Source organism: Erpetoichthys calabaricus, chromosome 17 (assembly GCF_900747795.2).
Source record: "Erpetoichthys calabaricus chromosome 17, fErpCal1.3, whole genome shotgun sequence".
Taxonomy (NCBI): Eukaryota; Metazoa; Chordata; class Cladistia; order Polypteriformes; family Polypteridae; genus Erpetoichthys; species Erpetoichthys calabaricus.
The window spans coordinates 78156450-78171150 of record NC_041410.2 but is presented as its reverse complement, the minus strand read 5'-3'; the positions used below and the strand labels follow the sequence as shown (position 1 = coordinate 78171150).

At 37.0% G+C, this 14701-nt stretch overlaps 1 protein-coding gene across 1 annotated transcript in view; it reads left to right on the top strand.

The window, feature by feature from the left end:
- Positions 1-14701, top strand: part of fam219b (family with sequence similarity 219 member B) — a 69206-nt gene that overhangs the window by 45835 nt on the left and 8670 nt on the right. The window contains exons 4-5 of the mRNA XM_028822945.2: positions 1490-1567; positions 9320-9368. Coding sequence (XP_028678778.1) covers positions 1490-1567; positions 9320-9368 — 127 coding nt within the window. The remainder of the gene's footprint in view (positions 1-1489; positions 1568-9319; positions 9369-14701) is intronic.

Sequence of the window (14701 nt, the reverse complement as noted above, 5' to 3'; positions counted from 1 at the left end):
GTACTGATAATACTGAAATAGGTTAATCTTTACTTGACCATAAGTTTAAGAACTGAGCTTGCTTTGTTAAGTAAGGTTCTAAAGCAAGATATTTATTGATTCCAAAGGAGAATTGCCATGTTACTGCAGCAACATGTTCTAAGACTTTCACTCTTAAGCTTGCTGTTTTTCCGCCATACAGATAAGCATTGTTTCAGAAAATGTTCTTTGTTAAGTTGATTCAGAACCTTTGCTTCTTTCCAAACAACATTTTTTGATTGCTTTTAGGTCTCTGAATCTCGAATATTTCTTTATGCCACGTTATCTTATAGTTGATCATTTTTGTGGTTTGCAAAAGTTTTTTAAAATATTGGGTAATTAACTGCTTTATGTTTTCTGAAGCAGTGTGACACTTTTTCATAGTTGTTTGAATCTTTCCTGTGCTTTTAGTTACAAGAGTTTTAGTATCATAATGGCTTTGTTCTTTTTTCTAATGTAAAATAATAATTGTACCTGCAATATATTGTAAAGTAATATATTTATTTGTAGGCCAGCTTTCAAACCTGACTACTCACTTCTCTGTATCTCACTTCAACATGCAAAATACATGGCCACTATGCGTAATTTGTCAGTCTTGACAGTAAAACCATTTTCTTCAGATTTGTCTTTTTTTTACCCTCAGCAAATGCTGGTATATGTAAACCATTTCAAAATCTGCCTTTTACTGACAAATATGACATTGGCACACTGATTTCACAGAAGTGAATAAGGTGGAATTGATGGAATAGCAAGGAAAAGGTTGTTACTTAGTATAATTTTAGTTTTCCCAGGTGGCCTGTGTGTTTTCACAGATTTATGTTTAAAAGTTTTGCTTCCTGCTTCTTATTCATTATGCATCATTATGTAATTTGCTTTGAAAGTGTTGACAAATTTTATAATATATAATTACAAAAGCATTTCCTGATACAGTATTTGTTAGAATGGTAGCTGCATAGTGGTAGTACTGCTGCCTCACAGTAAGGAGATCAGGGTTTGTTCCCTGCATTTCCCCGCAAAGAGTTTGCTTGGGTTTTTTCTGGGTGGTCCAGTTTTCTCCCTCACTCCAAAGACATGCAGGTTGGGTGAATTGGCCCGTGTTTGTGTGTTCGTGTTTGTATTCATGATCACCCTATGATGGACTAGTGCCCCTGTACAAGTGGTGTTCTTGCTTTGTACCCTTTGTTTGCTGGGATAGGCTACAGCTGCCCTGTGACCCTACCCTGGATAAGCAGGCTAGGAAGATGGATGGATTGATGCATTTTATGTTAGGGTCATCATCAGTATTAATTTCTTAATTTGTAAAATGTGTATGTCTTGCAATTTTCCTTTTACTAAGCTTGATTTGATACTGTACATTATGACAAACAACAATGTATTAAGCATGGTTTGAAATATTTAATGCACAGTTTGTGTAATTTTTTTGTAGCACAAACCTATTAACAATGTTTTATGTATTTTTTTTTAATCATAGGAATGTGAAGTTTAACAAGGGTTATGCGGCTTTAAGCCAGAATCCAGAGGATACACTTGTATCTATAGATTCCGATAGGTAAGAATTCTTTTTAGTGATCAATACAATTGTTTTATTTGTCAATGTGTGATGTAAAAGTTTTAAGAAAATATTTTTTCATCTGTCTTTTGCTGTCAAATTACAGAAGTTGATACACTATTTGTTTTAGATTTAGTCAAAGAACTTATTGAATTAAAATGCATCTAAGATGTTCAGCATCAGAAACCATTTTCTTAATGTACTTCTGGTCTATTTTTCATACCACCTGCATCATTAAGAAGTGATAAAATATTGTATATCATTTGGTGACTACTAGGATGTTCAATTGTCAATTAACTGTACAGTTATCTGTAGCTGCATGCTCTTCAGTGTGATCGCATTTTACCTTTTAATCCCTATCCGTCTTCCTGCTTCCAATGTTTTACTTGTTATTGGCATTGGTTTTGGTATTAGTATTTTGCAAATGGTTATTTTGTTGAAAAATATGGGACAAGTATTGCATTTCACTCGTAAAGGTAAAACCCTTTATAATTTATGATTTGTTACTTCTATGTATTTTTTAAATTTTTGAATGAAGTATCCTGCACCTTTCTGTGTATTGTTGCTGGAAGAAATTATTCTTTTTGCTTTAAGGTCAAAGGAATGTTTAGAGGTAGTTTATGAAGCTATTTGCACAATTATACTGTGTCATTTTTAATTAATTTCTGTATGGTTAATATTAAGTACATAAAATGCAGTATGTGTATGTGTTTATCATTTCAACAGCAATATTAAGTATATTGAAAAGCTCAATTTGTTCTTTGCCTGATTTTGAGGTACAGTATGACATTTCAATCAAGTCTGCAGTGAGCACTGCCATAAAGATCACAATCAAGCCGGTAAAAAATGTGTTCTCCAAATCATTTTTACGAAATTATTCAATCATAACCTCATTTATTTGGAAAATCGAGACATCCACACATCCAAAGGGCGATCGTACAAGACCTAAAACAAAAGGTGGCATGGCACCTAACATTAAATTTCATTACTTGGTGGCAAATATACAAGCTACAAAAACCTGGACATTGACACAAATTGATGAACACACACAAGCTTTGTCAGCAATAGTTAAAATCCTGCAGTACTTCTTTATATACTTTGCTTTGTACCCTGGTAAATATAAGTTATCACCAATATACTAACAACCCAATTGTGCTTCATTCACTCAGAATATGGATCCAGTGTAAGAAGCACTTCAAGATGGCGAACCTTTTATCTGTTGCACCTCTATGCAATAACCACCTTTTTCTACCGTCTCAAACTTACACAGTTTTTAATGTTTGGAAAACATTCAGGATTAAATCATTTAGAGAATTGTGTATAGTAGAGATACACAATGATATTGGATTAATATCTGTGTTGGCAGATAATGGATGTGATGGATGGCCGGCGTTTCTGGCTGGCTGGGACATCCCTCATCAAAAGAAAATAGCCTTTTCAGGGCAATACATCCCCCGGGACGCTAGATGGCAGCTCCCCTGGATGGAAATGGTTCCTCGGATTCCCGCAGGGCAGCATGGGACATGGAGTCCGTCTCTTCAGCCCTGTTGGGTGTTGTGGGAGCTCATCTAGAACCCGGGGACTGTTATGGTTACGTCAACCCAGAAGTACCTCGAAGTCATGAGGATGGAAGCCCACAGTACTTCTGGGATACTTGAAGAAGGCGTTTGACCCTGTGGACACTTTTTGTGACTGAAGACAGAGAAGAAAATTAAAATTAGTAAAAACCTTTTATTGATACATACCAGACAAGGGTAAAATGACAGAGAAATACAGTCCTAGGACACCGCACTTCATCTGCCTCGAGCGCAGATATCCTTGCTCTTTTATACCTTTCTAGTCTCCTGATCGTTGACCACGTAAGCAATAAAAATAGCGTCCTGACTCATTTTGTATTATTCCAATTGGTAAAGTCTTTACCCTAAAGGTATATTTTCTTGTCACACACATCATTGAAAGAAAACTTCCAGAAAGTATATATGCTTTTTGTCACGTACGCAAAACACAAACAAGTTTGATCATTCTGTCCTATTTTCTGTACTTACATACATTTTGTTCAATTACATTTTATGTTTTTACAACCCGGAGAAGGAATACGTCCGGGTCATGGACTTTAAAAGGACTGTGGGAAACCCAGCAGATCGAGCCGGAGTTGGGAGGAAGTGTGACAGAGCTGCTGGGTGGAGAGGAGGAATTGAATATTGTGGATTATTATTGATTTATTATTGTGTATAGTGGAGGTGCTTTGTGCACATTATTATTATAATAAATTTAATATTGGTACTTTTACCTGGTGTCTGGGCGTGTTGTCTGCGGGTTTGGAGGTGCGACAGCACCCCCTACTCTCACATGGGTTAACATAATTTCATCAGTATCGGACCAATGACTAAATTTGACTGGTAATTCAAACAGATTCTTTGATGATTCATTCACTGTTTTCCGGATGGGCAAGATGTTTAGGTGACGCTGAGCTACTGTGCGAAAATATCTGCCGTGTGGAAGTTTTTCAGAGTAAGTGAAAGCGACATAAAATATTCTATTTGTAACACTTGTTTGATGAATGTCTTGCGCAGAGGTACCAAAGTGAGAAATTTCAATACCACCAACTTAATTACACACTTGAAGACACGTCGTCCTGATAGATGTATGTAATTCTTCAGAGGAAAAGAGGAGAATCCTGTGCCACCGTGCACAAAAACTGCAGTTGCTCAGTCTGTTGATCAGTTACTTGAAAAATCAATGATGGCAAAGGTGATGGAATTTATTGTTGTGGATGATCAGCCATTTTCTGTTGTAGAAGATATGGGATTTTGAAGGCTGGTTGAGCATCTCGAGCCCCATTACCTGATACTCAGTTGCCATTATTTCTCTGATGTAGCAATTCCATAGCTACATAATAATGTGGAAAGTCATGAGCACAAACTCCTTGCTGATGATATCATAGCTATAAGCTTTACCACTGATACATGGACATCTGATACGAGTCCTATGTGCATGTTTAGTTTGCCTGCTCAGTGGATCAACTGCAATTTTGAGTTACAGAGAGCAATCTTGCATGCCCAAGAATGCTCTAGATCACACACAGGTGCTGCACTTTCTGTGGCGTTTAAAAGAATGTTTGAAATATAGAAAATGCCCAAAGAGGATGTTCATATAGCACTAAGAGACAGAACACGTAACATTGCAAAGGCTATGGAGGAATGCAGGATCCATAGTTTGCTCATACTTTACAGATTGCTGTGAACGACGGTATACTATCCCAGCGAAGTGTCTCAGATATAACAGCGATTAGCAGAAAAATAGTTGGTCATTTTAAACATTTACAATTAGCCAACTCTCATCTCAAAACTACTTCTATGCAGCCGAAAATGCTTCAATTAGATGTTTTGACTAGAAGGAATGGTACCTTTAATATGCTGCAAAGCTTGCTGGAGCAGAAAAGAGCCCTTGGGGCTTAAGCCTCCAATTTTGAATTACCTACAACTCTAATCATACTCCTTTCTCCATTTGAACAAGTGACAAAACAAAAATTGCCAATCTGAAGTCTTGGCTTCCAACGTTATTCCCTTAGTTAATACATTAAAAATGACTGTTGACTAAGGGCGCTCATACTGATTTTGGAGTCAAAACCAGTAAAAACGCTTTCTTGGAGGCTATAAACAATAGTTTCATTGAAATTTACACAGAAACCATGTACTGTGTTGTCACTATTGTAGACCTGAGATACAAGAATTGCTGTTTTCAATGCAGAGTTAAAATTTACCTCTCACTAACTTTGACATTATGTGTTACTTTAAGACATGCTGTGCAATATTGTGAGATTTTACAGTTTATTTTAAAAATGCTGTCTGCTAAATAAATGATTATAATACACAGAAAATATTTAAAGACCACCACAAAGCAATATTTAATACATTTGTTTTATTTGTAAAACACGTAAAGGATCACAGCACTTCAGTTTATTTTCTGTAAAAAAAAAAAAAAAAAAAAAAAAAGACACAAGGATATACAGCGCATCAGTTTTTCCACATTTTGTTATGTTACAGCCTTATTCCAAAATGGATTAAATTAAAGTTGATTGGACATGATTTGGAAAGGCACACACCTGTCTATAGAAGGTCCCACAGTTGACAGTTCATGTCAGAGCACAAACCAAGCATGAAGTCAAAGGAATTGTCTGTAGACCTCCAAGACAGGATTGTCTCGAGGCACAAATCTGGGGAAGGTTACAGAAAAAATTCTGCTGCTTTGAAGGTCCCAATGAGCACAGTGGCCTCCATCATCCGCAAGTGGAAGAAGTTCGAAACCACCAGGACTCTTCCTAGAGCTGGCCGGCCATCTAAACTGAGCAATTGGGGGAGAAGGGCCTTAGTCAGGGAGGTGACCAAGAACCCGATGGTCACTCTGTCAGAGCTCCAGAGGTACTCTGTGGAGAGAGGAGAACCTTCCAGAAGGACGACCATCTCTGCAACAATCCACCAATCAGGCCTGTATGGTAGAGTGGCCAGACGGAAGCCACTCCTTAGGAAAAGGCACATGGCAGCCCGCCTGGAGTTTGCCAAAAGGCACCTACAGGACTCTCAGACCATGAGAAAGAAAATTCTCTGGTCAGATGAGACAAAGATTGAACTCTTTGGTGTAAATGCCAGGCATCACGTTTGGAGGAAACCAGGCACCATTCCTCAGCAGGCCAATACCATCCCTACAGTGAAGCATGGTGGTGGCAGCATCATGCTGTGGGGATGTTTTTCAGCGGCAGGGACTGGGAGACTAGTCAGGATAAAGGGAAATATGACTGCAGCAATGTACAGAGACATCCTGGATGAAAACCTGCTCCAGAGCGCTCTCTTGACCTCAGACTGGGGCGACAGTTCATCTTTCAGCAGGACAACGACCCTAAGCACACAGCCAAGATATCAAAGGAGTGGCTTCAAATATTGTATACTTATTTTTAATATAAAGATTCTGTCATTTGTTTGTAATGACTGAAAGTGGTATGCAACATTTGTTATAAATGCATACATTTCTCTGTAATTCTTCTCTTGACAGATCAAGTCTCATTTTTCTTTGTATCCTATAAATGTGTATATTGTCATCTGTATCGGAATTGGCAAATAAGTACATAGGCATTATCAGAATTGGTGCATCCCTAGTATATAGATAATGTCTTTGCATCTTATGAACAATTACAAATTTAACTTCCCCTCAACACAAATTTTCCACTAGTTTCAAATTAGAAACTTTGCTAAACAAAATCTCCCCAATTTTTCTTACCTCCCACCTACGTAATATTAATCGCATTCGCCCCTCCCTCACTCCTCATACCACTGCCATTCTTGTTCATAGTCTTGTCACTTCTCGGCTGGACTACTGCAATTCACTCCTCTTTGGTCTCCCTAATAAATCTCTTCATAAGCTTCAGTTAGTCCAGAATTCTGCAGCACGTATCATCACTCGAACCCCATCTATTCACCATATTACTCCGGTCTTGCAGCAGCTCCATTGGCTCCCGATCAAGTTTTGTACTGATTTTAAGATTCTGCTATTAACATTTAAGGCCATCCATAACCTCGCCCCTCCATATCTGTCTGACCTTCTTCATGTTGTCATTCCATCCCGTAACCTTAGATCCTCTTCCTCCACCCATCTGACCGTCCCGCCCGCCCGTCTAACCACCATCGGGAGCAGAGCTTTCAGCCGTTCTGCTCCCAAGCTCTGGAAGTCATTACCTGCGGAGCTCCAAAACATCAAATCATATTCATTTTTCAAATGCAAACTTAAAACACATCTGTTTAAAATGGTTTTTTCTTTTTCCTTCTGCTTATAGTGGTTTTGTTTGGTTTTAATTTTTAGATTTTCTGATGTTTTAAGTTGTTTATAATTGTGTCTTTTTATTTATTTATTTATTTATTTATTTATTTATTTATTTATTTATTGTTTGTTCAGTGTCCTTGAGTTCTCTAGTACTAGGGTGTTGTACCGTGTTAGCCATTATGAATGTAGAGAAAAGCCAAGCAAAATGACACCTTTTATTGGCTAACTAGAAAGATTACAATATGCAAGCTTTCGAGGCAACTCAGGCCCCTTCTTCAGGCAAGATGTAAACTGAAAGACGCCTTGTATAAATGTATTATTATTATTTCTATTTCAGATGAAATATTGATCAGTCTTGAAGACTCTGATGGTATTTCTATAATGTATACAAACATTTTAAAGTTCCTTCCTTTTAAAGATCCCAGAGTTTAGAGGGAAAACTCCTTCTCAACATTTCAGAAAAGGAGTGGAAGGCAGCCACACACAGAATTCTGCTCTAGCTCCATAGAATTGTTCAACTTAAAATCTTTTATCGAGGACATCCATCTCATTACAATTGTCCAAAACATTTCCAGGGCAAGCTTCAGCCTCACTAGGCCACAATTTTTGTCTGTGCACCAAATTAACATCATTCTAGACCAAAATCTTTGCATGCTTTTCAGATAGCCTTGGTGTCACATTCACTGCTAATCCATTAACAGCTGTGTTAGGTGGACTCCCAGATGGACTTAAAATGGAGGAGGACAAACAAACTGTAATTGCCTTTACTTCACTATTACCATGTAGACATGTCTTGCTCAACTGGAAGAATCCTGGGCCACCTCTTTTACGTAATTGGGTAACTGATGTTATGTATTATTGGAAACTGGAAAAAAATGAAATTCTCACTTAGAGGATTTGTTCAAAACATTTTTAAAACCTGGCAGGATCTAATCAATAATATTTTCGAATAAGCATTTATATTGGGGCAAAGGATTCTCTTCCCTCTTTTCTATTCTTAAAGTTTTACTCTGGCTGTTGCCCTCCTCTCTTTCTCTTGGGTGGTTGTTAAATTTAGTTTTGTTATGGTTGATTTGATTGTATGGAATTCATTTTGTGAAATTAATTTTTGTAAGGTGCAGCAATTTAGTTTGATTTTTACAGAATATTTTTTAAATAGAAGCAGTGGATATGCAGTTGGTTCAGAAAATTTTCAGGCCCTTTCACTTTTTGTATACTTTATTGTGCTGTAGATTTAATTTTAAATAGATAAATTTACCATTTTCGGCCATCAATATGCACTCAATAACCCATAATGTCAACGTGAAAACATTTTCAGAGATTTTTGGAAATTTGTTAAAAATCAAAAACTGAAATCTTTCTTTATATTAGCATTCAAACCCTTTGCTGTTGCACTTCATATTGTGGTTGGGTCCATCCTGTTTGTTTTAATTATCCTTAAGATAATGACACCAGTGGCAAACTGAATTGATTGGACATTGTTTAGAAAGGCATACACCTGTGTATATAAGGTTCTACAGTTCACACTTCAGTTCATGAAACTGAATTGATAGGACATTGTTTAGAAAAGCATATAAGGTCCCACAATTCACACTTCATTTCAGGACAAAAATCAAGCCATGAAGTCCAAGGATCTGGCAAAACTGAGTAACAAGGCAAGAAAGGCCTTGGTCAGGGAAGTGACCAAGAACCTAATGGTCACTCTAACAGAGTTTCAGAAGTCCATTGCTGAGATGTAAAAACCTGTCAGAAGGAGAGCCATCTCAGCAGCAGCAATCTATCAGTCAGGTGTTAATGATAGAGTGATAACCTCCGCTTGGGGTCTGCCATTTAGAATTTAAAGGACTTTTAGAGCAAGAGGAACATACTGTTTTTGCTTCCCTATTGTGATATATAGAGCTGCCTTACTTATTTTATGTTTCTGTGTTTATTTTCCAGTGAAGCAGAATTGGAATCTCAGTACTCTTCAGGATATTCCTCTGCAGAAGTGAGTAATTGTTGCAGTCAGCTGATACTCTTGGTATTTCAGAAGTAATTTTTGAAGATAGCATTGGCTGCAACTTTTTTGAACGCTTAAGGCCCTCATTAACTGAAATTCTAAAATAAGCTGCTTCTTGTTTCTAATCTTAAGCATAACAACACTGGGTCCCTTCTTACCTAAAATTTCAAGCTATCATATATATATATACTGTATGTATATATATTATTATCATCCTTTGTATGCGTCTATGGGAAAGATACTAATGTTGGATTGAACAGCTTTTGCACCACAGTATTGATACCGAAGCAAATAATGAATAACTGCATTTTTCTCAAAATAAATTGCAAAACTAATGTTTTTTCTCAACAAATGTGTTAACAAAGCTGAACACATAACTATAGTAACTGTAGCTGTGTTTATCCAGAGTTACCAAAGTTCTGCTTTAGTTTGCTTCATAGGAAGCTTCAAGCACCAGTGTGACGTGTGATGAAATATTTCCGCAGACAAAATATTTTAGTTTTAAAAGTTTTAGTAAAAATTCAAGGCAGAAAAGTTCACACAAAAATAGATTTAAAAAATTGATATAGCAAAGAAAAAAATTCTTCTATTAGAAAGTTCTGTTTAAGGCTTATAAATCTTGTTTCATTTCTCTAAATTTGGTCACACAGTCGTATTTGAGGCACGTTAGACATGGTCAGAAAACTGTATGCCATCTCCTATTTGCAAACATATCCAATAGTCCATGATAGCAGTAAGACTATTTCTTAACTGACTTAATTAACACTCTGCTCTACAGATATAGCTAAGAAAGTTCTATCTCATGTTATGGTATAAGGCTATACCATGTTCTAGGTAGCTATAAGAAACTAATGTTCTATAACATCAAGCAAACACTATATGAATTTAACATCAAATATTAACTGTCTTAGATAGGCTCTTACACTAACAGCACGGAAGAACAACACGGGTTCATGTGATGGAGGTTGAAATCACTGATGAGTTTTTATTCACGTGCTCAGATTGCACTCTTATTGCTCTGGTCACGGAAGAAGCCTTATGTAGTGGCACTAAACAAGCCTTAGCTAACATTTGGTTTTCTGCTAGTTACACCACCCAATAAAGCATTGCTATTAGATAATCACCACACCTACTCTATGCTGCCGTTGTCCCCCTCGCTTTTTTTTTTTTTTTTTTTTTTTTTTTTTTTTTTAAAGACCCAGCTCTTACTTTTTAGTAAAGGCAGCATACAGCAATTTTAGTCACATTTTTCAATTAATAAAATCATCACATTTTGCGTAATGCTGGTATAGTACAGTTTTAGCAATTTGGTAATTCAATACTTTTCTGTTACATGTATTTTGTGCAATACTAAAGGAGACTCCTGGGGCCTCATGTATAAATGGCGCGTAAGGCACAGAAATGTTGCGTACTAACGTTTCCACGCTCAAATCGCGATGTATAAAACCTAAACTTGGCGTAAAACCACGCACTTTTCCACGGTACCTCATACCCTGGCGTACGCAATTTCTCCGCTCGGTTTTGTAGACTGGCGGCACCCAGCGTCAAAGCAGTGCTACTGTTCCTGTGTGGTCACCCTTTCTTTCTTAGATCCACATTCCTGATGCGGCATTATTAATACACTGAAACTAACTGCATATTGTTTATTAGTGTAATTCATCTGATTGTAATTAACCTGCAGCAATATAATGGTCCAGGGAATAGCCATAGTATTCCAAATACCATAACTGCTTTAGCTTTGTTACTCTCAATGCATCTTCTTCTTCTTTCAGCTGCTCCTGTTAAGGGTTGCCACAGCAGATCATCTTTTTCCATATTACTGTCACTGCACCACTTGGAGTATTTATATTACTGTATCTGAGTGGGGAATCACAGCAGCAGCTGATCGGAAAGAGAATTATCGGTATACAGCATGAAGCAGACGCTGACACAGCCACGGCAAAACGTTTCAGAGACTTTCCTGTACAGACTTCGCGGTGTAGAAAAAGTTTCATCCCAAGAACTATAAACGCACTCAATCAGTCCATCAAGTGCTCCTTGTAGAACTGTTTGGACTTATAAGTACAATTACCTCACTGTAAACTTGCACTACAGTTATAATATTGCACAACCTGCGCCACTTTATAAAGCACGAATTTACATATGATGACGATATCATTTTTAAGATTAAATGCAGCAAAATATGTTGATTATATTATACAGATAAAACTTTAACTTCATTTAAATAATCTGTATTGTTAATAATTAAACGTGAGGACACGGTGCCGCAGCGCTAGCTAGTTCATGGATTGTTCCTGCATTGCGTTGTATTCTTGCTCGTGCTGACGCGACACTGGAAGGATAGACGGATAGCATAATTAAACATGTACTACGAAGATATTTCAATGTTCCTTAAAAGTTTTGACGAATCGGCGTTCTAAGCTTACAGATGGCTTCACGTCTATTACAGAGCTGATTGTGTGGCGATTGGGTATTTGAAGAAAGAAAAGTAAGGACAGGAATTGGAGGTTAGTACGTTTGAAAGAGACAGTACTACTGCAATAAATTATTTCATCGAAGGTCGCGCATGGCGCAGCAAACCTCTTGTGTGAGACATGAACATTCACTGCGCCACCGTGTTCCCATGTTTAATAACATGCTTTAACTGCTATCATCATGAAAAAGATATCACGTATACATCTCAGTATTTCAATTATTCAGAGAGCTGTAATATCACGAATGTAATGGATTCTGTGTCCTGTCGGAGAAAAAGAACGCCCGTTTAAGAAGCAGGTAGTGATTCACACACACAGAAGATCAAATACAGAACAAAGCATTTAATGTGCTACTTTAGTTACAATGAGATTTGAGAAACTAGTAAATTAAACGATTTTAAGATGAAGTTTATGATGTTCTACTTTAATGGCAAAATAAACTACATGATTAAAGTGGAAATTTCGAGATTAAAGTTGACATTCCGTGCTTTTTACCCATTGTGTGCCTATTTTTTTTGTCTGTACCCTAATAAGCGTTCATACGACACTCAGACGGTGGGCTACGACTTGCCTTTTCACGGCGACTTTGATATGTGATTTCTTTTTTATTTTGGGCACTGTGCGACTTTGTGAACTTGAGCTTTTGAGTTTCTCCGACACTGTCACTTGATCAACTTCATTTTGTTGATTATACCACTGTTTAAACCAACAAATAGTACGTTTTTCCTTTGCCTCCATTTGGTATTCGCTGAAATTCTTATATTTTCCCCCGTGCTTTTCCCATTGTCTTTTCACAGAAGGCTGAGCTTAAGGGCTATTTATATTGATTTGCATATTCAAAGAGGCGTAATTCTGGGAGGAGTTGTGGCGGGACAGAAGGCGCGTGCACGTGCGTTACTTTTCACGCTGATCGGGATTTATGTAGTGGAAGAACGTGGAAGTTTGCGTACGTACAGATTCCTGCATCTGGATTTTTCTGTGCGTACGCACATTCCTGCTTTTGTGCTTACACCATGTTATAGTGTGAGTTCTACGCACAGCGTTATGCATGAGGCCACTGGTCCCTTGCTTTTGGTTTTAAGGAGCTTGAAAGAGCTACAAAAGTATTTATATACACTTGTGCTTTCATCAGACTCTACAGACGATTTTTCAGAAGTGGAAGGAGTTCAGTACAGTTAGTGATATTTAAAGGATGTGTGTTCTTATGGAGAGTAACAAGATTGTTGTATACAGTGACCAAGGAAATTCCAAGTATGTCTAGAATTACAGCTAATGATTCACAACTTTTTTTTATGCTTGATTCCTGTTTCTGTGAGTGTTTAAAAAGAAAAAATGCTGAACAAGAGGGTATTTGCAGGAAGTTAAAAAGTAGGAAAGCACTAAGTTTCCAAAAAAAATTGCTTCCTTTACTAAGTTTGCTAAGGGCCATCAATGTATGTCTCATTTGGCAACATAACATTTTTTAGGAGACAAGTGTTGAACATTTTGGTTAAAGTACAGTGTTGTGTTTGGAGTACAAATCTCATTAAACCTTTTTAGGATGGTGGTAGTATGACCATATGTTGTCTGTCGAGAAGGAGGGTTAATTGAAAGTCTTCACATTCCTCCTAAGTGATGGAGCTTTGGTGATTTTTCTAATTTAAAATTTTGATCAATGTAAACTTTTTAATTATCATTGAACTTTCTAGTAAACCTTTTAAACAGTTAAATGTTGATAGTTCTCCTAAGTATTTACAAAAAAGGAAAAGAACAAAAATACAGCCCTGTTTTAAACATAATGTGACAATGTTTTGTCAGTTCTGCATTAAGGTGTATTTTTAAGTACCTTTAGAGCTGTTTCAACAGAATGTGGTGCAGTCACAGTGAAATGCCAAAACACCTGCAGCTACAGTTGCAGTACCCTTTATCTTACCTCATCTAACAAAGTAGTCCATTACTTTGGCTGACCAGTTCTCTCTCGTTCTCTCTTTCAGCAGCCATTTTGTGCTTTGTAGACTGAACATAAGCTATATTTGCTCCGACAACTATGTGCTATCTCTACAGATAGTACATTCTGCTTCCCACTTGTTGCACCCAGGTTAAAAACACTATCATGGCTCAGCTCCTTTCTCATGTGTACTTTGTCAAACTCTCATTCAGAGTTTTCTTTAAATAAACCTCTGTATGTTTTCTGGAAATGTCTCCTATGTAGTATGCACAGTTCTGGATTACACTGTGTGACTTTAAATCCTCTGTTGGTGTTGCATAGAAAGAGAGATTGCTGCAGGGCTTCCTACTACAGGGGAAAACAAAAGGTGTGTTGTCTGTTTCAAATCTGTTTCAAAAATGTAAATTAATGGAGTTTACTTGGCACAATTCAGATTAGTTACATGTATAAAATACAATGAACTTACTTGCTTGCTTTTAGTCACTTTCCAGCATAGCTATGTTATTTTAAATATAAAATAAAACCGGCTATAAATATCCCCCAGCCTCTCCCCAGGTTCAAAATTACATGTACAGTACACATATATTTAATAATGATAATATATAAGCTTTTCCTGAATTGTGATTTCACCACTGGCACAACAAACTTTCAATACAAGGAAAAACACAAAATCATTTAAATAAAAGTGTAACTGTACTGTTAAATTTATAGTTCCACATAATGTACCGTCCCTTGCAAAAAGTTTAAAAGTGGCACCTCTCTGTATGGCTGTATTAACTGTTTCAGGTGGTAATTAAGCTTGAATGTGTCTTGATTTGGACATGTCTAGTTCTGTATCTATAAGCTCTTTAAAAGCAGCATAGTGCATTTACATAGTATAAAACATAATTCTATTAACATTTTAATGTGTGGAAGAATTT